Below are 26,137 nucleotides of genomic sequence, written 5' to 3' on the forward strand. Positions count from 1 at the left end.
TTATCATCTTTAGATGTCTTTTGACCAGCCTTTGATGTATCTAACTATCTATGAATGCATATTAATCAGTGATTAATATGAAGAGAAAACTAATTAATAATTATATATAACTTTCACTTTTCTTTAATTGTTAGATATAAAGTAAAATAGCAGTTAATAGATTTTTTTTGTTAATGAATTTGATAATACTATTACTCACATTTAGAGTTATATAATTAGGCTTGTCACAAATATCTAATTTAACTAAAAGTAGTAGTATTACTTTTCATAAATAATTAGACAATTCATTGAAACTAGTGAGCTGTTTAGACTATAAATACTCATCAATATTGTTCCATTCGGAAGTTAATTAGAATCACCAAATTATCAATTAGTAATTGTGCGGTCTAAATCTCGTCTTATTACATATCAAAAACAGAATTTACGTCTAGTGGAGGAATTAGCACCAACTTAATCAGTGTTTTCTTCTTAAAGAATATAAACAAGGTTGTATACACAAATATATTCATTAATAAGATTAGCTTAAGCAAAACTAAAGACACCAGAAATAGCTTCACTCCATCTTTCCTTCACCAAACAAGAATACTAATCCTCTTCAGTTTCGTCTGAAACAAAACAAAGTAAAAGTAGCATAGATGAGAAACAGTGAGATTCTGATTAGCAACAAACATGAAAATGTTTTAGAAAAATGCAGAGTAATAATGCACCTAATTTCTTCTCAATGTCTGATAAAGTACTTGAATGTGTATTCGATCCATCTGAGGTTACGCTCATTTCATCCTGCATCAGAAGCATTTTTCATTTAACAATTGCGGATAAAACCAAACTGTTGAAACTGCTAAAAGCCTTTTTTGTAAGATTAAACTCATCAATATTGCTCCATTCAGAAGTTAATTAGAATCAACAAATTATCAATTAGTAATTGTGCGGTCTAAATCTCGTCTTATTACATATCAAAAGCAGAATTTACGTAAAGTGGAGGAATTAGCACAAACTTAATCATTGTTTTCTTCTTTACAAATAAAAACAAGGATGTATACACAATATTATTCATTAATAAGGTTAGCTTAAGCAAACTAAAGACTCCAGAAATGGCTTCACTCCATCTTTCCTAACAGACAAGAAAGCTAATCCTCTTCAGTTTCGTCTGAAACAAAACAAAATAAAAGTAGCATAGATGAGAAACTGTTAGATTTGATGAGCAACATACTATGATAATGTTTTAGAAAATGTTAAAGTAATAATGCACCTAAGTTCTTCTCCATGTCTGATAGAGTACTTGAATGTGTATTCGATCCATCTGAGGTTACACTCATTTCATCCTGCACCAGAAGCATTTTACATTTTTACAATTGAGGATAAAACCAAACTGTTAAAACTGCTAAGAGCATGTTTTTGTAATACTCACAACAGTTGGCAAGGAGATTAAGCTATGCCTTGGTGATGGTCCTCTGCTATAGTTGAACATAATCCACTCCATATTCGCATCAGCAAGAGCTCTCAGTCTATTGAGCTCAGGCAACACCTCTTTCCCAAGGTCTGGTCTGTCTTTCCTTCTCAGCTGTGCACATTTAAGCGCAACCTTTGCCAAAGACAAAGCTTCTTCCACAGGCCAGTTAAGCACTGCTGGATCCAACATATCCTTGAAAGTGCCTTTCTGTATCGCTTGCTCAACGGTGTAAGACAAACCCGTAGGTTTCTTCGCTGTGAGCAGCTCCAGAAGCAAGATACCGAAGGAGTAGACATCAGACTTCACACCAAGCATTCCGGTTTGTTGATACTCCGGGTCAATGTAACAGAACGTCCCAGCCGTCGACGTGACGTGGCACTGCGTGACATTTTCCGCAACTGCAGGGACTAGTCTGGCTAATCCAACGTCACCTATTTTGCTTACGTAGTTCTGGTCGATCAAGATGTTCCCTGGCTTCAGATCACGGTGCACTATAGGCTCAGGTTTCGTCTGGTGAAGGAAGAGCAGACCGGTAGCAACTTCGGCTGCGATTCTGAACCTGAGCTCCCATGAGAGCGGTGGCGTGTTTCCGTTTCTGTAGAGCCTATCAGCTAAACTCCCTTTAGCCATATACTCATAAACAAGCACTCCATACTCTGGACATGCTCCAATGAGTAGCACCATATGCGGATGTCTTATGCAGCTAAGAACCTCCACCTGTAACAATGCTCAATCGTTAATCAAAGTCTGATATAATCTGACTCTTAGGTTAAACTTACCTCTCTTTGAAACTGAGATCTTCCTTGAGCTGCATCTGGTCTCAAAACCTTAATAGCAACAGGAGTATGATCAAGGTGACCCTTGAAAACAGGACCGTATCCACCTTCTCCTATCTTATTAGCCTTGTCGAATGAGTTTGTAGCTTCTTCAATCTCGCCAATGACATACCTCCGGTACCTTAAGTTGGAATCAGAGAAAGCGTCTCCAGATTCTATGGCTCTTCTCTGTGTTTCCAGATCTGCTATCTTGTTTGCTGTTTCAGAAGCATCCATGGCAGCTTTGTTTGCTCTCTCTTTCTCAGCTATCAGCTTTGTTGATTTCTCTGATAACTGTCCTTCTTGCCCCCATCCTTCCTCTTCCATTTTCTGACGCTGGAGCTCCTTTGCCTTTTAAAACCAAAATGTTAAAATCTCTTTCAGTTAAGTCAACACTGCACAACGTGTCATTTAATAGTGTTTACCTCTTGCTTTGCTGCTAGTGCTTCTCTGCAAGCTGATCCATACAAGTCAATAGTGTGTTTCAGTTCCAGTTTCAGTCTCCGCATCTCAGCTTCCACGTCTTCCTGTACATTTCAAAGAAACTTATATACATATACTAACCATTCTCATTGCTGTCTATAACCAATCAAACTTGTCTTACCAAGTTTTGTGGTGAACAAGAACAAGAAGACCGGCCACTATCTTGTGAGACGAATGAGAAGTCATGTTGGATATTGATCCCTAGACGCATAGAGCCAACGCTTTGTCCAGACCCCGTAGACATTCTCGGAGTTAAACCAGAGTCAGGGAACTCGTAAATGAAGGAAGGGCTTCCTGTAGTGCTAGTACTCGGCCTGCCTGAGCTCACAAAAGATATGTCAGACCTTCCGTTAGTGCTTGTACTCGGCCTTTCTGAGCTTGTGATACTTCTCCGGCCTGAGCTAGTGATACTTGGCCTGCCTGAAGAAACAAATGATATGTCGTTGTTGTCGGAGTCTGACAAATCATAGAATGAGTTTGCGTTGTTTGATGTCCTCGCCAAAGGTGACCTGTTGAAAAAGAATGCTAAATTTAATCTTTCAAAAGCAGATTAAAGAGAAAAGATTGTCATGAAACATTACTTTCCAAAGTCTTCAACTGAGCTAGAAACCGAAGATCTCGCCGGAGTCCTATCTGTTTGTAGCAACAGCAAAAGTACAGTTTCAAGATTCATGTGGTTTAAGTCTCAAAAGAAGTAGTTAACAAACTTACCTCTAAAGCTCATGGTGTTCCTGAACTTTTCGTAGTTAGTGAGTGCGGAATGATTCTCAATCTGAGCGATAAGGGGAGACTGATAAGGAGCATCTCGCCTGGCGTGACGGACAGATGATATCTTCCCTTTTGAGATGATGTAAACTGTACAGAAATCAGGTGCGGCTTTGGCTACATTGCTCGGCGTATCAGACATCTTGAATTTTCTTTTTAAGCATAGAAAACAAACATAAGAAGAAGAAGAAGAAAAGAGTGTTGATTCTTTATCGATTAAATGAAGAGATTCATATCTATAAATACCTCATGAATCCATGCCTGGAAGGGGCACCAAGAACCAAATTCTCAATCACACCGGAGGAAACATATTCCGCAAGGGACTTGACTATGCTGTCATCCTCAAGCGTGACGTCAAGGCATTGTATCTAGCAACACAGAGAGATATACAATATTAAGACCAATCAAAGCAAGGACAAGAGATCTTATATCGCTGTTTGCACCTCTTTTCGACTGCAGTAGCAATGAAACGTGACGAAAAGGTTATCGGTTTGCTTATGTTTCTCTGCAGTAACCTCAACTACAAACCCATTTGCACCACAAAAAATCAGTTTCTACAGAATCTTAAAAACTCAGACAGCAACAAGAACAAGAGATGGGTTTGGTAATAAGAAGAGCATTCCATTTAAGTCAACAGAGAGATGGAGAGAGACCTGAATCAGATGAGGATCGATGGATAACATGGAGGAGGATGATGGTATCTCCTTTGGAGACGAGACGATCAGCTGCCCATTTGAGAGCATGTTGGCTTCCTTTATCTTTATCCACTGCTACTGCGACTAAACCTGAATTCACGTTCTTCTTCTTCTTCTTCACCTTTACCTTTTGTGACTTCATCGATTACAAACTCTTCCAAGAACCTTTGCCTCTGTCTTCTTCTTGGAGGATTTCATCCTCAAAGACCTAAAGAAACCTGCGGTGTTTCCTAAATTTAGGGCTTTTGAGAATTGTCTAAATTAAGGAAAGTAAGATTCAGTGGTTGACTGAAGAAACAGCATTGGATCATTTCCACCGCTCGTTCTCTCTCCCACAGCTTCGGGTCGTCGCGGATTCTCCGCTTTAGTAATTTAGTATTGCCTTGAAAACAAAATAATACAGAATATCATTAAAGTTGTTATACATCATTTCCGGTCCGGTTCATAACCAGTCCAATGCTAGAGAGAGAGACTCGGCCGTGAGGAAATAGAGAGAGAATCGACATCTTGTCTTTTCCTTATTACATTATGATTTGTACTCTTTTCATATTTGTATTTCTTTTCTTTAGTCTTTCCATTATTCTATAACAGTGTAATTCCCTATATATAAAGGGCTCTTTATGTTTATGAATAATATAGAAACATATATTTTATTCTCTATTTTCATAACACGTTATCAGCACGATAGAATCTAAATCCCTAAGCTAAAACAAACAGCCTAAAACCCTAACCCTAATCGGCGAACATCCTTACCGGCGAACCATCCTAATCCCGATCGCGAAACCTTACATCCCGATCCTTGTTTGCAATCTGTTCCCGATCAGCTTCAGCTCAAGGCGTTCCTGATCCTAGCTTAGACGATCTCGGCTTGTTCAACCTCAGCTTGTTCAACCTCAGCTCGCAAACAAGACGATCTCAGACAGCTCGCGACCCGATCAACACGTTGGACAGCTCGCGTTCCCGATCTCAGCAATCAGACAACTCGCGTTCCGATCAGTTCCAGCTCGCGGTTCATCTCTTTGGTGGTCCATTCAACCCTACTTGAGGTTAAAGTAATTCGAAACCTTAAAGAGAACCCATAATCGAATTTGTTTGTTTGATAAGAATCGAAACCATAAAAACTACAAACCCTAATAGTATGATCTAATGTTGAAATCAAAACCATAGGGTAATAGATCAAAACCCCAATGAGTAAATCGAAGCTCATAATCATAAGTTCGATACCCCAAACCCTAATCGAGATTGATTGTTTGATCAATTAAAATCGAAACCTTAATGGTTTTGAATCTCAAAACCCCAATGATCTAGAATCAAAATCGAAACCCTAATATCCATCATCATAGCCGCATACATGCTTATTGCATGAATGCATGAAATCGATTTTATTTAAAACCCTAATACTAAAACACATTCGATTTTATAAACCCTAATTTGAAATCAAATTGATTGATTGAATGAATTAATATCGAAACCCTAATCTAATGCTTTGAATCAAAATTGATTGTTTGAATGATTGTATGTTTGGATATAGTATGCTAGCCTTGATTAATTAAAACCGTATTGAATTTGATCACATAGAAATCAATTGCTAGGATTGATAATCTTAATCTTGAATTTGGTTGTTTGAATTGATAAAACCGATTGAATGATTTTCAAATTGAAGTCGTATTGATTGTTTGATCGAAACCCTAAGTCTTGAAATTAAAATCGAATACTATCTTGTTTGATTGATTAAAACCGAATGCTTGAATTGAAATAGAAATCGCTAGCTATGTTAAATGATTTATGCATTCTCGTCTTGATAATGATCCGGCTAGTATTGATAGTTTTCATACATTCTCGAATGAACCCTAATTGATGCATTGCTCGACTGTTTGATTGCAATTACACATTGAACTCTTAGAAAACCGTTTGCTAAGATTGAAAACGAATAACCATTGTATTGATTGCATTGAAACCGTTTGCTAAGATTGTAGCCGTTCGGCCTGTTTGCATCATGCATGCATAATAGTACGAACTGGTTGCATATAGAATCCGATTGCTAAGATTGATCATGTATGCATCATATACGAATGACCTATTTGCATCATACCTAGAATCCGAATTGTTTGAGCATATTGATTGCATTCGCTTGAACACTTTTAAATCTAAATTATGAAACATATGATTTCAGATGTCGAAAATCAACAACTTGGATTTTGCTGCCCTAAATCTCTCTGGAGATAATTACTTGCAATGGACACTTGATGCTAAGATCATCCTAAAATCCAAGGGACTCGGTGAATGTATCACCGAGGGCAATAATGCAAGTGAGAAAGATAGATATTGAGCTATATTAACTATACGCCATCATCTTATTGAGAGTCTCAAAGATCAGTATTTGAATATTGAGAATTCTCTAGACCTTTGGACATAGTTAAAAACGAGACATGATCCCCAGAGAACGGTGTTATTACCAAAGGCTACATATGATTGGAGGAATCTCAGAATCCAGGACTTCAAGTCCGTGGACGAGTATAACTCGGCCCTGTTTAAGATAGTTTCAAAACTGAAACTGTGTGGTGAGGATATAACGGATAAGGATCCCTGTTTAAGATAGTTTCAAAATTGAAACTGTGTGGTGAGGATATAACGGATAAGGATATGCTTGAGAAAACGTTTTCCACCTTCCACACAAGCAATGTGTTGTTACAACAACAGTACCATGAGAAGGGCTTCACAACTCATGCTAATCTGATCTCTTGTCTCTTGCTCGATGAGCAGAACAATGAACTGTTGATGAGAAACAATAAATCGAGACCTCCTGGAACAAACCCATTACCTGAGGCACATGCGACCGTAGAGGCTAAGAAAGAGTCAAACCATGTCCAGAGTGATAGCCAACACAACCGTGGTTAGGCCTGGGCGTTTTAACTCAACCCGAAGTACCGACCTTAACCCGAACCGGAAAAACCGAATCCGAATCCGAACTGTTTTACAAAAAGATCCGAATGGGACTTATGAGCTTACTACTTTGGACTTTGGTTATAGCCCGAACCGAAATCCGAATTAGGATCCGAAGATATCCGAAATTAGTTAAATATGTTAATGTTTTTATATATATTAAGGTGATTTAGATATTTTAGAGTATTCAAAATATTTTTGTAGTTTGTTTTATTTGTTATTTTTAATACTTTTTAATTAATTGAGATAGTTTAACTAATTTTTAATTAGATTTGTAAATAATTTATATATTTTAAACTTTTTTGTCAATTTTTGAGGTTTTTAAAAATATATTTTTGAACGATTTTAAATATTGGTTAAATCCGATCCGAACCCAGAAGGAACTGAACCGAACCCGATCCGATAATTAGTAAAAACCGAATGGTACTTATGAGCATAACACCGAAAATCCGAAAATCCGAATCACCCGGACCGAAACCGAACGGACCACCGAACACCCAAGCCTAACTGTGGTCATGGAAAATGGCATGGACGTGGTGGTCGAGACCGAAACTCGTTTGGTCGAGGCCAAGGCAACTCATATGGCCGTGGCTCCTATGGAGGCCGTCGACATGGCCGAGGCCGTGGTACATCTTTCATGCCACAAAACTCGACCAAATCCGTGTGCCATAGATGTGGTATGGATAATCATTGGGCTAAGACATGTAGGACTCCCAAACATCTCGTTGACCTCTACCAAGAGAGTTTGAAATAGAAGAATCCTGAAGCTCATATGACTTATCAAGATGGTGAAGATGATTTCAATCAAGAACGAGACGATCTTATGGATTATGAAACTTCAGATTGTTTAAAAGAATGAAGTTGAATTCGACGTCTATGTTTTCGTGTTGATTGCTTTGAACTTATTTTATTAATGAATGAAAGTTTTTATATGAAGTCTCTAAAGTATCATTCCGGGTATAACCAGTCTCATAGAGGTCTACGACCAGGCTAACATCTTGTTGCCTAAGGGTACGCATCTAGAGATATTCGATGCATTGTATTCACACAGCTCTAAGAGAAGCCTATTGAGCTTTAAAGACATTCGAATGAATGGTTTTCATATTGAGACTAAGGGCAAAGGAAACAAAAAGTTCCTTCAGTTCATAGAAATCGGCCAAAGACATAAGAAAGTCCTAGAGTCTATACCTACGCTCTCTACTGGCCTTTATTATGTCAAGGTCAGTATGATGGAGGCCAATGCCGCATTTAATAAAGTGGCCACCAAGAATTTTACTCTCTGGCACGACCGGTTTTTGAATACAAACGACCATCCTTTTAAAGATTATACGTCTTGATAATGCTGGTGAGTTCACGTCCCAAGCGTTTAATGATTACTGTATGTCCATGGGGGTAAGTGTGGAACACTCTGTGGCACATGTACATACACAGAACGGTTTGGCCGAATCATTCATAAAACTAATTCAGCTGATAACTAGACTATTGCTTATGAGGTCTAAGCTTCCGGCCACAGCTTGGAGACACGCGGTCTTGCATGCGGCCGAACTGATTCGTATCAGACCGTCTAGTGAACATAAGTATTCCCCATCACAATTTCTTACAGGCCATGAGCCAGACATATCCCATCTTAAGACATTTGGATGTGCCGTCTATGTACCAATTGCTCCACCACATAGAATAAATATGAGACCTCAAAGGAGGATGAGGATATATGTTGGATATGGTTCCCCCACGATTATAAAATACCTTGAGCCAACTACGGGTGATTTATTTAAGGCCAGGTATGCAGATTGTCACTTTGATGAATCCGAACATCTAACATTAGGGGGAGATAGCAATAAGCTGGTAAAAAAGATTACATGGAATCAAACATCCTTATCTTGGCAAGATCCTCAGACTCAGGAATGTGATTTAGAAGTCCAAAAGATTATACATTTACAAAAGCTAGCTAATCAATTGCCAGATTCCTTTGCTGACCCGAAAAGAGTGACTAAGTCATATATACCAGCTGCTAATGCACCAATCAGAATTGATGTTCAAGAGGGACACAATCAAGTTGCTACAGAGTCTAGACAACGTTTGAAACGTGGTAAACCAATAGGTTCCAAAGATAAGAACCCTCGGAAAACTAAGAAAGTTGTAGAGAATGAAACCGAGGTTGTTGAAACCCTAGACACGACCGCGGCCGTTCCTAAATCCCGGGACTTAACCGCGGCCGATCCCAAAACCCTAATAGCGATCACGGCCGATCATGAATGCTTAGATGCGGCCGGCCCTGATGTATCTAATAATGATTCTTGGGACGCCAAGATTCAAGGTACTGAAGGTCCTGATAATAATGAGATCTCAATAAACTATGTCTTGTCTGGGATACAATGGAACATAAGGAATGTTGACATTGATGATATATTTGCATACAAGGTAGCACTTGAACTTATGGATTTGAATGATGATCATGAACCCATGTCTATTTATGAGTGCACTCAACGATCAGATTGGATCAAATGGAAAGAAGCTATAAACGTGGAGTTAAACTCTTTAAAGAAGAGAGATGTCTTTGGACCAATAGTCTGGACACCATATGATGTTAAACCAGTCGGCTATAAGTGGGTCTTTGTGAGGAAAATAAATGAACATGGCAAGGTCGTGAGATATAAAGCACAGCTTGTTGCACAAGGATTCTCACAGAGACCAGAAATCGATTATGAGAAGACATACTCCCCTGTGGTGGATGCTACTACTATTAGATTCCTGATAAGTCTGGCTATAAGAGAGAAATTAGACTTGCGGTTAATGGATGTTGTAACTGCACACTTATATTGGCCACTGGATAATGAGATTTATATGAAAGTACCAGAGGGTATAGAGTTGAAAAACAAATCGAGTACTCGAGAACAACACTGTATAAAGTTGAATAAGTCACTTTATGGATTGAAACAATCAGGCCGAATTTGGTACAATAGATTAAGTGAGTACCTAGAGAGAGAAGGCTACAAGAATGATCTGATCAGCCCTTGTATCTTTATAAAGAAATTCGGCCAGAGCTTTGTGATTATAGCAGTGTATGTTGATGATTTAAATATCATAGGAACCTCTGGAGAGATTTTCCAAACAGTTTAATATCTTAAGAAAGAATTCGAGATGAAATATCTTGAAAAAAAAACAAAGTTTTGTTTGAGATTGCAGCTTGAGTACATAAGAGATGGAATCCTTGTGCATCAAATGGCATATACAGAAAGTACTCAAGAGATTCAACATGGCCGAGTCTCACCCAATATCTAGCCCCATGGTCGTGAGGTCCCTCGCTCTGGACACTGATCCGTTCCGTCCTAAGATGGACGATAAAGATGTCCTTGGTCCCGAAGGGCCATATATTAGTGCCATAGGAGCTTTGATGTATCTGGCTAGTCACACAGGACCAGATATATGTTTTGCCGTGAATCTATTGTCTAGATTTAGCTCTTGTCCAACCCAAAGGCACTGGGACGGGATTAAACATATTCTTCGTTACGTGCAAGGAACGAAAGGCTTGGGTTTATTTTATACTAACCAAAACAAAGAAGGTTTAGTTGATTTTGCTGATGCAGGTTATTTTTCGGATCCACACAATGCTCGATCACAGACAGGCTATGTTTTCAAACATGGTGGAAGGGCCATATCATGGCGTTCCATGAAGCAGACGATCGCAACCACATCTTCAAACCATTCGGAGATCTTAGCTGTTCATGAGGCCAGCCGCGAGTTGTTCAGAACAGGGGGAGTAATACGTGTTGTACTATTTTTCCTTCACCATGGTTTTGTCCCACTGGGTTTTCTTGGTAAGGTTTTAATGAGGCAACATCTAAAGCGTATTACAATCCCTGTATGGTTATGGCATCCAAGGGGGAGTGTTATAAATCATATTGTGTATGTCCATAATTGGTCCGGTTCATAAACGGCCCAATACTAGAGAGAAAGAGAGACTCGGCCGTGAGGAGAGAGAGAGAGAGAGGCCTTTTCCTTATTATATTATGATTTGTACTATTTCCATATTTGTATTTCCTTTCTTTAGTCTTTCCATTATTCTATAACAGTGTAATTCTCTATATATAAAGGGCTCCTTATGTTTATGAATAATATAGAAACATAGATTATATTCTCAGTTTCACAACAAAAGTTCAAATCTTTTTACAATTCTCAAGAAAAAGTTTTTTTTATAATACTGATTTATTATGACATTACATTTATGAAAAATATTACATAGACGATTCGACAACCGACGATACTACATACCTTATAAAGATCTACGCCTAACTGCATCATCTGAGCCGTCCTATGAAGATTCATTCCTGACCAGATTTACTTGCACTATGTTGAAGATTCCTTGTAAACCTTTATTCTGTAGTCTGTATTAATAAATTGCTCTCTCCGGGACTTGAAACCTGGATTTCATGTAATATGTAAGATATTGCATAATCTGGGATTTGAACTCCAAACCTAAATGTAAAAGCTTTTAAACCTTAACAAGTAGGCTACGGTGCTTCCGAGAAGCTTCCATGTTAGAGAAAAAGTTTAGAACTTTATCATACTCACACGAGTACCTCGAAACCGAAATGACGTTATTAAGCATAGATTCATGTACCATATAATATAGTCCCGAAAAGGAGAAAAAAAAAGAAATTAGATAATCAGATGGAGGGAAATGAGTAAACTTTATGAAACTATGCAAAATGGATTTACATCAAGATTACAAATTGTTTTTTTTTCCTAGCTTTTCCATTGATCTAGACTGATCAAACTAACCATCTATTCATCGCTAAGAGCATCTCCAACCCATAACACTATTATAGTGTCAAAACCACACTATTTTAATGTAATTTCAGCACTAAAAAAGTTATTCTTCAACCATAATACCAAATTTCACACTAAAAGCTATTTTATAATATTATATGTATTTATAGTTTTATTTGTCCTATTTAATTGTCCATTTTATTAATAAATTAAGTGAATAGTGTTTTAGTGGAGTGAATAGTGTCACACCAAATTTGATGTGAAATTATAGTGTTGCACTAAAATAGTGTGATTTTTAGTGTTAGTTTGGAGAAGGTTTTAGTGTCAAAATCACACTAAAATAGTGTTTTGGAGTTGGATTGGAGATGACCTAAACTGTAGTCATCATCGTCTAACGTTGTGATCACTGACCATTATACATCCTCCTTTTCACATCTTTCGTATATTGAGGTGGGCTTTACACCCCATCAATATCTAACAACTTCATGACATAACAGTAGCTCCAATAATCTTTGGAATAAGGCATAGCTAAGTGAGATTCTAATCCAATGGGAATGTTCTTCTTTGAAAGAATTGTTCCACTTCCATTGTTACCCTAGGGTCCACACTATCTCAATACCTCTTGAAGAAAGAATAGACCTGTCTGATCCGGACACACTTGAACCCTTGACCAAGAAACTCGCATCTTGAATTCCCTGTATTCATAGCTTGAGTGATTCTCGGCAGAGATTTGAAATGCTCCACTGGGTTAGAAGATTTGAACAGGTCTTGGAAATAAGAAGCCATGATATCACCCATTGAAGTTGGGATCTATGAAAAAGTCTATTTGAATCTTTCAGCTTTTTCAATCTGTTAGGATTTAAATCTTTGCTTAGTGCTTTAAACTTAGATTGAAATCAGTATCAAAATCTCTTTCTCTTTATTCACTATCAATGAATATCCTTACAATAACTAATTAGAAATCACAGCTTGGTTAAAACTAATACACAAGACTCGAACTTATGAATTAGTATCTCTCTTGATTTCTCTCTCACTCATTAGCTCCTCCAGGTCTCTATGCTTCTCTTTCAGATGATTCTAAAGCCACAACACCACCTCCTTTATATATAACATGATCATCGACTTTACTCCTCCTATTCCATATTATATCTTTTGTAAAGTTTTTGACCGACATCAATAGAAACATAAACTAATGTCTTTTCCTATTTTGATTTGTGCATGATTCTTGTTGGGCTGGAGTGGGCCAAGACAGAATTGGGAATTGGGCCTATTATTCTACAATCTCCACCATAGGTCCACATTACCACTTTTCTTTCTTTGTTGTCTTCCTCGTAAAAGTCGAACGACGTGACTGAAAATTCTTCTTCACCGAGATGATCTGATGACAACTTCGCCAAGTTGCTTTTCTGGTGAATCACTGCTCCTCGTCTTCTGTTCGGCATATCTACACGCCGACTCAAGATTTCAATCTCTTTCCTCTGCAATTTGAAAAAGTGATTTGATGCAGTAACACATTCGCCGAGTTGCATCGCCATGAGTATCCTATGCTCATCTTACTTGCTTTTGATGCCTCACGAAAACTAAGCCAAAACGGCTATTCTTTCTTATCTCATCAATGAATCATATCGTCGACGACTCATGTAGCTCGTACGCCGCTACTCCGTCTTCAATTTTTTCTCGCCTTTGATACCAGAGATCAATTCAACTACCCAAACTCCAGCTCATTTCTGCAAACTCCGACCTTGCCTCTAAATGTTCTTCATTGTGAGAAGTGGTCATTCTAAAAGAAGCTCGTGATTTCTTCTTCTTTTACTGGTAATTAACAAAGTTCTCGTTTTGAATGTTTCAGGTGGTGGGTCCATGGCTCAACCTTTCTCTGATGATTTGACTTTGCTTGAAGACATCTTACCTATTATTCCCTTTGAGATCATATAGACTTAATCTCCTTTTGACTTTGACAGTGATATTTCTTTTGTGTGTTTCCCATGATCCGTTTCTTCCGTTTGTTCAAAATTCGTCCTTCAGCTTCATTTACTCCCTTTTAGCTATTTAAGACACATTTCTGATGTCATGTGATCTGTTTCTTCTTTGGCCAACCTAGGTACCCGTCCCCCCTTCAGCCTTTCTTGTTGTTTTAGACAGTTCTCTCAGGTGACCCTTTGGAGGCTCCTCCGTCACTCCGACGAACCCATGAACCCGTTTCCATTCAACTTCTTGGTAATTTATTCACTTCTCTTTACATGTTTAAGTTGATGCTTGTGATGTTAAACTCATCTGGTGATCGTGTTTTGCTTACTTTCCGATTGAGATACTCGTCTCCCTTCAGCTCTCCTCAGTTATTGCTCTCCACCCTAGTAGCTGTTTAAGACGTTCTCTCCTTATGCTTATACTTCCACCTAGAGCAACTCCTTGTTTGCCTTCAATATCACTTCTTGTTTTCTTGTGACTTGTTTAAGACGTTTTCTCTCTGGTGTTCCTCATCCGTAGCTTCAGAGCCTTTGAGTGACTTTTCTTGTGTTTCAGCGGCTCCACCTTGAACTAAAACCTCTCTTCTCTCAGCTAACGTTTTGGACTCCACCTTGAGTTTTCCATTATCAAAATATAAACCCGAAACTGACTCGTTTAACTTTCTCTCCCAATATACCATCCTCCAATATTTTTGAAACTTTTCCCTCAGTTTCATTCCCTCAGTTTCATTCCCAAGTTCCATATCCACGTTCTCCTCAGCCTCCTTTAAACACTTTTGATCGTTGCTTTCCGATTCTTCTTTCATATTAAGCTTTTCAGGTGCAGCCAAAACATGTGCTAAGAGATCACCATCCTTATGCCTTGCTTCTTTTGCAAACAAAAAAATCATCCCTTGAAGATTCTGTTGTCTGAGATTCTTCACTGCTCGCCTTAGACTCAATTTCTTCTGTTTTTTTTCAGTCAAGAAAGAGTCTTCACCTTGAGCTGATGAATCTTTTGTTTGAAAACCGAATGGAGTAGGTCTTTGAATCAGACTTGTAGAAAACATCACCTTCTTTGACTTCTTCTTTCTGATTACTTTCTCCACTCTAGGCATGTTCTTCTTACTCTTAGCAATTGTGCCTTGTAGATAATAAACTCTATCGTGATATTTTCCTGTTACCACCTTCTTGTTATCTTTGTAGAAGTGCACCTTGAAATTGCTTCCTTTATACTTGCAACCTGATTTTTCCAACATCCCATAAGAAATTAAATTTCTACTCACCTCCGGTATCTATCTAACACCCGTGAGTATCACTTCAGAGCCATCTGAATTTTGAATCTTTATTTTTCCAATTCCTTTGATGTCACATTGAGTGTTATTAGCCATTAACGCTGAACCACCATTGAACTCCTTAAAGTCAAACATAACCTCTTTGTTGATGTACTATGATAAGAACATCCAGAATCCATGATCAATTCTTGCTTAGTGTCTTGCACACCACCTATTAACACTAGCGGTTGCTTCGGCTCCATCGCAATGTTTGCAGATTTTCTATGTCTCCTCTCGGGACATTCTCTTTTCCAATGTCCTTCTCCACAGATAAAACAACCTGTTTTTTTATCAAACTTTTACATTGACTTAGATCTGCCCCTGCATTAGATTTTCCTCTATAACCCTTTTTCTCTGATTTGCCCCTTGATTCCACGTACAAACCCTCTGTGTCAGACCTTGATTTATTCAGCAATCCCTTTTCCTTTAACTCCACTTCTTTGGAGTATTCTGAATTAATCACGTCATTCATTGTAAGAGTTTCTTTTGCTGTACCGTACTTGAGCGTGTCAACTAGTGAATCAAATTGCTGGGGCAAGCTAGATAGAACTTGAATTGTCTGGTCTTTATCACTGATGTTGAGAACTTGAATTGTCTGGTCTTTATCACTGATGTTGATGTTAAGACTTGCAAGATCTGAAACTAGCTTAAGAAAAGTATCTAGGTTTTCTTCGATGCTCTTGTGATCATCCATCTTGAAGCTCGCAAACCTCTGCATCATGTAGATACTATTAGAAAGTGTCTTCATTTGGTAATCTCTTTCCAAAGCCTTCCAAACTCCTAGTGCAGTTGTTTCCTTCATCACCTTACGCAGAACCAAATTTCCTAGGCTCATGCATAATAGATTCTTTGCCTTTTTATCCTTCAGTGGATCTACTTTGGCTTCCAGAAGTTCTTCGTCTTTCTCATTGCCTGTTTCAGAAGGCAGTGACTGAAACTTCCTGAATTGTAGAATCTAACCCTAGAAGCTCTAACTGCATTAGCATCTTATACTTCCATAACCCAAAATCACTTTTTTCCATCAAACCTCTCAACCTCGAACTTTCCCGATATTGATTCCATATCTCCTCCTAACACTCGCAACCAAACCTTGCATTCTGATACCACTTGTTAGGATTTAAACCTTTGCTTAGTGCTTTAAACTTAGATTGAAATCAGTATCAAAAGCTCTTTCTCTTTATTCACTATCAATGAATATCCTTACAAGAATTAATTAGAAATCACAGCTTGGTTAAAACTAATACACAAGACTCAAACTTATGAATTAGTAATTCTCTTGATCTCTCTCTCACTCTTTAGCTCTAGGTCTCTATGCTTCTCTTTCTGATGATTCTAAAGCCACGACACCACCTCCTTTATATATAACATGATCACCGACTTTACTCCTCCTATTCCATATTATATATTTTGTAAAGTCTTTGACCGACATCAACAGAAACAGAAACTAACGTCATTTCTCATTTTGATTTGTGCAGGATTCTTGTTGGGCTGGAGTGGGCGAAGACAAAATTGGGAATTGGGGCTATTATTCTACACAATCTGCTTTTGTATCTATTAGTTTTGACAAAGGCATGGTAGAACTTTGTGTTCATGTCTCCTCTAACATTACACTTTTCTCTCTCCAAAAATGATTGTCATCATTCATGGTTTCAAACAAACGATTCTGTTATCTATTCATTTTTGTATTAATTTATAAATATTTAAAATATAATTACATTTAAGTTAAAACAACATTTAAAACTACCTTCTATGTTGACTATCCATTGTATCATATTCAACCAACTCTTTGATTTATATTGTAATATAGTCTTTCTTTTATTTAGCAAAGGTACATAGCAAACAAGTTATATTAACAAACAGTAAGGCACATTTATTCCAAAATACCAATCTATCCGTTAACCTACAAAACATTTATTAATTCATATTAAATTTTATAAAGGAAGATTTAGCTGAATATACCTAAAAGAACTCAAATTAGAAAAATGTCCACTAGATGACATAAGAGGTTAAAGGCATAAATTTTGTGTTGGATTGGGACGAAAATACTCTTAGCGCCTGACGCAAAATTTCAAAGAAGTACAAGCTTCAGAGACAGGTCTGATCCAGGTCTGATTCATTGCCAGATTTGATAGGTCACTGTTTTGCAGAGTAGGTCTACTCTAAGAGCAGTTGAGGGTGTTTACTCATGTTTTTGTGAATCAATATCTTTGTTTTTTATAACAATCAATATCTTTTTTTTTTTCATCAATCAATATTTTTATTTTTTCATCAGTGAATACTGTTGTTTAAAGCATTAGAATACATAAACATAAATCCACAACTAAATTGAATTTTATGACAATTTTCACTGACATAAATGATTCAATAGCTAACAAATAATGTAACAACAAACTAAAAAGTTAATAGATAATGATCATGTTATCAAGTACGTAATCAATCATGTTTCTGAAATATTTTATTAGATAGAATAACATTATAATTATCAGATCGCTAACAAACCATATAACATCAAATTATATAGTTAATTATCATATAAGAATTGTGTTATGAATTTGAAATCACTCATGATTTTAAACAAAATATTACCATTTATCTGAATCAGAGATTACAATAGATTGCAAGATCTCAACATCTCTGAAATCTACAATTCGTTCTAAGTTTTAATACTAGTGTTAAATTAATTTGTTAGTTGTTAACTTATTTGTTAGAAACTGCACTTATGAAATAACCTAGTTTGTTGAAGATACATAATTTGTTAGCTGTTATATGTTTTGTTAACTGGTACATTATTTGGTAGATGATTTTTCAATTGATATATTATCTAGTATATGGTCTCTTAGATAATACTTGATACAACAATATATCAAAACATGTAGTATGTTAAAATAGTAATACACATTGATACAATCTATTTTCTCTTAGAATCTAACTTTCTGTTTACTCTTTCTCAATTCTATTTCCTCCATTTTTTTTTATCTCTAACATTACCACAATTTTTCAATTTTTTGAATATTCTCCTTTACTCATTCATCGATATCAAATTATGTGCCACCTACCATATACTAAATCATGTATCAGATAACAAATTATTTAACAAACAACATATTTACTCACACCAAGTATCAATCCATTTGTCTGCAAAATAAACCAAGAATCAAAAAAATGTATAAGCTGGCAAACCATCTACCAAAACATTTATCAGCTACACCAATCATGTATCAATTAATACAAGTCTTTTGTAACATCATACCAATCATTTATCAATCTTTGGTATCAAAATATGTATCATTTAACAAAACATGTATCATGTACACAAATCGTGTATCAATTACTGACAAACCTTTTGTATCAACTAACAAAACATGCAACATATATCAAATCATTTACTAGATAACAAACGATTTATAAACCGAATATATCAGATAACAAATCTTATACCAATTTCAAGTTTAGACAATCAAAGTGAAAAATAACATCAAACTTATAACAGAATCACGATAAATTAATATTCACTCGTGACAAAAAAAACACGTTCAAGCAACAAATAAGAAGTAAAAGAAAGGAAGAAAATTTACCAACAGTAGAAACATAATCATGAACTTGAAATTCCTCTATTTTTCTTTTGATATTAAATCATAACCAGACCATCTTCTTGGACCTGAAATTTTTTACTTTAAAACATTCATAAGAAAAAGAATCATTTTTATGATTGATAAAAAAGAGCAATTTTTATGACTTATAAAAAATAATTGATTGTAAAATACAGAGAATGAATTGAAGAAAAGAGATTTTGGAGAATAATGAAGTTACGAGAGGAAAGAGAGAGCTGGATGGAGTGTAGGATAAGAGAGGAGAGACGTAGTAGGCTGACAAACCGCAGTGGAAGATTTCAGAGAGTCATAGTGAGACATATCGCATCTAGCTATAAGAGTGCGATTTTAGAGGTAGGGACATAAGAGGAAAGAAACAGTTGGAGGGGTAAGTGTTTAATTACGATGCCTCTTATGGACATTGATGCCAATTTTCTTTTTTATAAATGAACAATAAAATATTTTTTCTTATTAGAGCTTAATGTTTTTGGTAATATTGCTTTGTAAACAACTAGAAAAGCTTGGAATCTGAAACCAACTTTCAATGTGCCACGGGCCAAATAAATACGAAAATCCATAAGCAAATCCACAACGATGCCTCGGAACCTAAAACAACAATAGTTATTTTTCTGAAAGGACACGTTTCAAAAAATGAAGTAGCCTCTGCTGAGGTGGATTTCTGATATTGTGATCACTGCATCAAAGATGAACATGTTAAACATGTCAAGAATTTAGAGAGATCTTAGCCTAACCATTTTCCATCCTTCTGTTTTTGTTATACAATTCTTCCTTAGTATTTTATATGGTACTTAGATAATTAAAATGTGATATCTAGTTATCATCAGACCAACTAAAAGAGGAGAGATCTTTTCTATTCACAAGTATTATATGACTAAATTAAGACCCGCGCCTTGCGCGGGATAAACATTATATATAAAAATTATTTTATGTATTATATGTTCTTACATATTATGAAATAATAAATATATATTGAATAATTAAAACTCAGTAACTATTACATATATAATTAAATTAGTGCGAATGTATAAATCAAATTTATTAATCCAAACAATTTTTAAAAAAATTTGATAGGATATGTAATTAAATTTAAATGATATTAACATACATATTATATTTTTAATATTAATGTCTATTAAATGATGCTTTCTACTCATATGTTTTTTTGATCATGTGTATCTTTAATAGAAAAAACTTTAAATTACTGATAACAAAATTTTCATTGTGGGATTAATAATTTTAGTAATTTATAATTTAAAAAAAATTATCAATGTTAGTTCAAAACTTTTATCAAAAATAATTATTCAAAGTAAATTTTGAAATTAAAATATTTATTTATTCAATATGGTTTATAGTTTAATTTAGAATGATATATATACATTTATATTTTAAATTTTAATGATTAATTAAGTTAGACTTTTATTTATATGATTTTGTAATCATTTTTATTTTGTCATAACAAAAATTTTAAACCATGGATCGCAAAATTTGAATGTGAGACTTTTAATAGTTTTAGTAATTTATAGTCATTTTTAAAAATTCAAAATATAACATATACAGAAAAATCTAAATTTTTTATAATATGGTTATTGTGATTTTTTTAAATTATTTTAATAGTTTAAAATTAAACAAATTTGATAGAAGATATATTATTTTTTTACCAGATCTTTATTATTCAAAATCATTAATTATCATATATACTTTAGCCACATTAGGCAATTCCGTAATCTTTATTTAAGGAAATAATAAATGACATTAATAATGAATTTATGGTTAGTTTAATAAAAAACTTATTATATAATTAGATGGACCAATAATTCTAAGAATCATCCTAGTGATGACACGTGGCTACAAAAAGAAGTTGTAATGTTTCACAAATAATATATAGGGGATGCTTTTGATTACAAAAGAAAAACATTATCTTGACTTTCTCTTATTTGAAGTAGTCTCACTTTGATCCATTAGCCCTTCGTGCTCAGCACAAAACAAGGTTTTTGAAGCAAGTACATTTGGCAAGTCCGGTGATAGTTTTCTTCGGTCCTCCACTTTGGCCAAAACAGAGCTTCCTCGTCAGGGGAAAATGAAGGTCTGACTCTTGCCAACAGCCTTATTGCATAATCCTTCGTTTTGTTCATAGCTCTTAACCTGTTTCTCCATTTTTGGTTTTATTGGAGCATTTTACAGAAGAAGATGTGTATCAAACTGTCAGTGAATTGTGACAGATGCAGGAGGAAAGCAATGGAAGTAGCAGTTAATGCAAAGGGTAAGATATTCCGGATTAAACAAATAGAACACACCAAGTGCTTTCTAATGAAAGGATGAAAACTGTGTACCTTGCTTGCAGGTGTAATCTCTGTAGCCATAGAAGGGGAATCCGGGGACGATCTTGTAGTGGTTGGTGATGGAATTGATGCTGCTTGTTTGGTTGATACCTTGAGGAAGAAAGCTTGCTATGCCATGTTAGAGACTCTTGAAGAAGTAAGCCCGGGTATTCTCCCTCCTGATGATGAGCAGGTGGAGAATCCACAAGAAGAGGATGATACAGACAATTCCAAGAACATCGAGGCTGATGATAACGGTACAGATCAAACTGTTCCACCTCATTGTTGCCTAGCTCAGTGCTCCACCAATTGCTATGAACAGCCACACTCTGATATATATGAAGTAGTCTATGATTCTTATGGTCCAACCACTGGATGCATTATCATGTAAAGGAAGATCAATGATGTAGAAACCCATGAGCTTCATTCAAAGTCAATATCTTTTGGTACATGTGTGTGTATATACAAACATCTGAAGGAACCAAAAGTCACAAAAACTAAACAACATTATACATCAAAACAGGTTGAAACCTGGATCTGTTCGTTAGGGAAGATATGGATCTCGGGCAAGATGTTCGATTGTAACCCTTCGCATTGACCTAACCAAATGTTCATGAGAGGCTCTGATTCTAGCAAGTCTGCTCTGCATACTCCGAATCACGGGATGGCTTAATGCCTCACGCACTCTACCATAATGCTCTCGGTCTTCTGAGAAATTAATCAGCGCCTCGGCCGCATTATCCCTGAGCTCTTCCGACTCATCCCCCAACCACTCAATCAGAATCGGTATCATACCAGACTCAGAAAAGACCTCACGGTCGTTCTCGTTGTAACACAGCTGAGAAATAGCTCCAGAGATCCTCTCCCTAAACTCAAGAGACCCATCTCTCACAAGCCCCACCAGCAAAGGAATCGCACCAGAGTCTCTAATAACAGACACAGAATGCCTATAACCCGCGAGATCCCACAACACATCAGAAGCAGCAAACTTGGATTCGTTATCTCCTTCCCTCAAGATCCTCACAAGCTGCTCCGCTATCAAAACAGCATTACCCTCAGCTACAGCTAGTATACAGAACACATCCTCTGCAATATCTTTCCCCATCGGATCTCCTCCCGAGAGAAGCTCCACATACAAAGGAATGGAACCAGCTTCAGTAACAGGCCTAATGTACTCGGTCTGAGCCGCTATGATCCCCAAGGCATTACCAGCTAAAAGCTTTCCCTTCTCATCTCCATCTCGAAACAGATCCACAAGAGCTGGAACCACTCCTGCTTCAACAAGCAACCTCCTACACCGTCTAGTAACACCGATCAATCCAATAGCGTGACAAGCTCTCTCTCTCGACGCAAAGTTGCCAACTTTAGCAGCCTCGATAAGAAACTTCAACCCTCCGTTATGAACAAGAACGCGTCTGCTCTCTCGTATCGTCGTCAGAGCAGTAAGGATCTCTAACAGGCACCATCTACTCGAATCATCTTCCCACGTGTTCAACTCACGTGTCACGATCTCTACACCTCCTAACCTAGCTAACCCGATTCGAATCGAAGATCCAAACGTAACTAAACTCCACAAACACTTCACCCAGATCCTTCGGAGCACGATACCGTTATCATTGGACGCCTCGAGTAAGAGCCCTAACAAGCTAGCGATCACGCCGCACCTCCCCATCGTCGCCGCGAACTCGCCGCCGAGACAGGCGATTCGTTTCAAGCAATGCGCGGCGGCGGCTTGGACGGAGCGATCGAGGTCGTCGGAGACGCGGAGAAGACCGGCGAGGATCGGGATTGCGCGGGTTAGGATACTCTCCGGTGATTGATTAGCTAAAGCTGATAGCTTTATAACGGATCTTACGCGAATTGGAGCGGGAGAGGATGAGATCGCTTGTTCGAAGCGATTGAACTCGGTTTCCCAATCTGGGTTTTGAAAACTTTCCATTTCTGAAGAAACCAGAAGGACGAAAAGCTTGAAAAGAAGACGAAGATGGAGGAGATTCACTCGCGTCTACGCCTACAAGGAACTAACAAAAATGAAAGATCGAGTTGCATAATGATGGAGCCGATCGGTTTACAGTGAATTGAGCGGTCGAATTAAATTCGAATTGGTTCATATTGGGTTACTGGTTTGCGCGGTTTTATGATTAACGTAACCGACTCTATGTCTATGAAAAATGTTACAGGTTTTAGAAATGTAAATACTTTTGTTGATATATCTTGAATATGATATTACTGGCTATGATATAATTTGTGTATCCGTTATAAAACTAGACTTCAAATTCCATGAAAAAACTATTCTTTTTAGGGCAAATCTCCAAAATATCATCTTTCTAAGTTTATGTCACAAAAATAGCCTTCAAAAACTAAAATGACCAAAATAGCATTTTATCTTTTGAAAAATTTAAATTTTTTCTATTTTTCAAAATTTGAAATCTTATCCCAAAACCCCATTCCCCAACTCTAAACCCTAAAACCTAAACCTAAACCCTAAACTCTAAACCCTAAACCCTATATCCTAAACTCTAAATCCTAAACTCCACCCCTTAACTCTAAACCCTAAACCCTAAACTCTAAACCCTAAACCCTAAATTCTAAACCTTAAATCCTAAATCCTAAACTCCATCCCTCGACTCTAAACCATAATGTCTAAATTAATTTACCACTAGGGTATAAGTGTATATTTATTCTTAGAACTTTAAACCCTAAAACATTAATTGCTATTTTGGTTATTTTTATTTTTAAAAGCTATATTTGTGACAAAAAAAAATTTTAGTGTTATCCTAGCCATTTTCTTTTCTTCTTTTAATAACTAATTCATATATAGTCTTTTACTAGATGTTCATCTGCATAAACAGCTGTTATCATTTTTGTTGCCTTAATCATTAGAACTCCGGTTTTTTAAGACCACTCACCAAATTATTCTCTATCGACAAATCAATTTTAACTTGTCTAAGTAATCTCGACAACCGCGCGTTTGTTTTCATTTATTTTTGTATAAACATTTTGTTTTCAATTCTAAATTGATATATATTATAATATATATATGAAGTGCGTCTATCACTTTTAAAGCATAATAATTTTATCGTATATTTTTTTTATTGAATTGGTTGTTTCGAGATCAATTTTTTTGCTTGAAAAAAATTGATAGTTATTTAGTTCCTATAATGTAGCAATATTGTGTTATAGACATATTTTTTAGTTCCTATAATCTAGAAAATGAGTTATTTAGACCTATAATAATGATAAGATTAGAGATTAAACGTAACATGACTTTCTAGTAACATGTCCATTAGATCTATTTTTTCAAAAAATCACACATGAGTTAAAGTTGTGACTTCTGTTTTAATATATAAACTGGATCTCGACCCGTGCAACCGCACGAATTTTTGTTTTCATTTATTTTTATATAAACATTTTGTTTTCAATTCTAAATTGGTATATGTTATAATATATATGAGGTGTATCTATCAATTTTTAAAATATATAAAATTTACGGTATATTTTTTTTATTGAATAGATTGTTTCAAACTTTTACATGTATTTGTATCTTCTTCTATATATATATATATATATATATATATATATATATATATTTTTTTTTTTGGATTAGTATTTCATTATTGAAATCTTAACTATATATATAAAGATTGGTAAAATATTGTTTTATTCTATCTTCAAATATATTGTAACATTTTACAAGTTTAGAAAGTTAAAAAAAAAACTTCCAGCTTCATAGATTTATATCGTTAAAAATGAACTTTTAGCTTCACGTCACAAGTAATATATATTAATTATAGAAAATTTTGAATAAGTTGTTATGGTTATATATATATTAGAGGATATTCTTCTTAATTGTTTCGATATTTCATAGCAAAAATTTAGGAAACACACATGAGGAGTCGACTGCAAGTTATAATTCGATCATTATGTTTAGAATATCCTTTTAAACGTTCAAGTAATATGATACTGTGTAAATTAGTTGTTTCGATATAAGGAATATATATATATATATATATATATTATTGTTGCAACAGAATCTTGGTTTTGAAAAATCTTGTTATATTGGTTTTAAAGATAAACAATGATTTGAATAAAATAGAAGGATATCATATATTGGTTTAAATGCTCGATGTTGATATGATAAGACCGGTTTGATGGTTCTTTTCAGGTGAACAGGTTCAAATAATCGAACTCGAATCATCACTTGAACATGTATAAATAATGTGTAAGTGACTACAACAATCTAAAACAGAGGTTTTATGGACCCTTTTAGGTGAAATGGCCGAGTTGTTAACAACGAACCGGCTGTATGGTCTGTCTACAAATGTTGTTGATACGAGTTGGTTTTGTTTAATACATGAACGGCATGTATATTAACATACCAGAACTCTAGAACAGTACGAAAATGTATTAGTTTATATACTGGTTATAATGGTTTATATACATTGGTTAAATTAGTTAAATCAGATCAGTATTTGCAAGTATACGATGGTTTACATTACCATATGTATAATTTATTAAGGAATCAAATGTGGGTTTGTTAACCAATCCGGTTTTATAAGAGTAGATGTTATATTAGGAATGCTATATTATTAAGCCATATTATTAGTAATAAATGAATGATAACTGATTTTTAGTGGGGGTCCAACTTTTTAAAATATCACACATGAATGAAGGTTGTGACTTCTGTTTTAATATATAAGATACTTGTTCCATGATTGACGAAATTGTTTTGTACTTATATGTTTCGCCGACCAGTAGAACCTACCACTGCAACTTTTGAACGATTTGATGTAATAAGATATATCCCTCCAAACAAAAAGCAAAGGTTCATCAACGGTTCAGACTCTGAAAATACGATGAAGGTTGATGATATGATACTTCTTTTGAGAGATCTGATATACTCTAGTTCGTAGCAACAAGTCAAGGCAAATATTTGATGAAAGATATTGTTGCTAAGTGCTAAGTGCTAACACAGATCAATAAATCTCTGAAAATACGACTTGAATC

At 35.8% G+C, this 26,137-nt stretch overlaps 3 protein-coding genes across 6 annotated transcripts; 1 reads left to right on the forward strand and 2 right to left on the reverse strand.

Moving 5' to 3' along the window:
• Positions 1-894: 894 nt before the first annotated feature.
• On the reverse strand, positions 895-4,597 carry LOC106397160 (U-box domain-containing protein 35). Its single transcript, XM_013837727.3, has 11 exons — positions 4,167-4,597; positions 3,957-4,033; positions 3,760-3,881; positions 3,460-3,665; positions 3,330-3,381; positions 2,870-3,257; positions 2,691-2,792; positions 2,230-2,616; positions 1,409-2,167; positions 1,250-1,322; positions 895-1,147 (listed from the first exon to the last, which is right to left on the reverse strand). Exons 1-11 carry the CDS (start codon positions 4,348-4,350, stop codon positions 1,128-1,130), a joined length of 2,370 nt encoding a protein of 789 aa, XP_013693181.1. The 5' UTR covers positions 4,351-4,597; the 3' UTR covers positions 895-1,127.
• Positions 4,598-20,582: 15,985 nt separating this feature from the next.
• LOC106401976 (U-box domain-containing protein 4) lies at positions 20,583-23,335 on the reverse strand. Of its 4 annotated transcripts, none has more exons than XM_013842605.3 (3): positions 21,662-23,335; positions 21,143-21,459; positions 20,583-20,954 (listed from the first exon to the last, which is right to left on the reverse strand). In XM_013842605.3, exon 1 carries the CDS (start codon positions 23,067-23,069, stop codon positions 21,675-21,677), a length of 1,395 nt encoding a protein of 464 aa, XP_013698059.1. In that variant the 5' UTR covers positions 23,070-23,335; the 3' UTR covers positions 20,583-20,954; positions 21,143-21,459; positions 21,662-21,674. The 4 variants fall into 4 exon arrangements, with proteins under 4 accessions (XP_013698059.1, XP_013698058.1, XP_048615092.1 ...); XM_013842604.3 differs by having other exon boundaries at positions 21,143-21,501; XM_048759135.1 differs by having other exon boundaries at positions 21,143-23,335.
• LOC111206515 (heavy metal-associated isoprenylated plant protein 47-like) lies at positions 21,048-21,521 on the forward strand. Its single transcript, XM_022703545.2, has 2 exons — positions 21,048-21,072; positions 21,154-21,521. The coding sequence occupies exons 1-2, from the start codon at positions 21,048-21,050 to the stop codon at positions 21,519-21,521; spliced, it is 393 nt and encodes a 130-aa protein (XP_022559266.2).
• Positions 23,336-26,137: the final 2,802 nt, after the last annotated feature.

The sequence above is a fragment of the Brassica napus genome, chromosome C5, assembly GCF_020379485.1.
Source record: "Brassica napus cultivar Da-Ae chromosome C5, Da-Ae, whole genome shotgun sequence".
Taxonomy (NCBI): Eukaryota; Viridiplantae; Streptophyta; class Magnoliopsida; order Brassicales; family Brassicaceae; genus Brassica; species Brassica napus.

Coding starts and splice junctions, on each gene's coding strand:
- LOC106401976 (XM_013842605.3), bottom strand. CDS start 23,069: ATGGAAAGTTTTCAAAACCCAGATTGGGAAACCGAGTTCAATCGCTTC.
- LOC106397160 (XM_013837727.3), bottom strand. CDS start 4,350: ATGAAGTCACAAAAGGTAAAGGTGAAGAAGAAGAAGAAGAACGTGAAT. Junction 4,034..4,166: donor TCGATCCTCATCTGATTCAG/GTCTCTCTCCAT, acceptor ATGGGTTTGTAG/TTGAGGTTACTGCAGAGAAA. Junction 3,258..3,329: donor TCAGTTGAAGACTTTGGAAA/GTAATGTTTCAT, acceptor CTTTTTCAACAG/GTCACCTTTGGCGAGGACAT.
- LOC111206515 (XM_022703545.2), top strand. CDS start 21,048: ATGGAAGTAGCAGTTAATGCAAAGG. Junction 21,073..21,153: donor AGTAGCAGTTAATGCAAAGG/GTAAGATATTCC, acceptor CCTTGCTTGCAG/GTGTAATCTCTGTAGCCATA.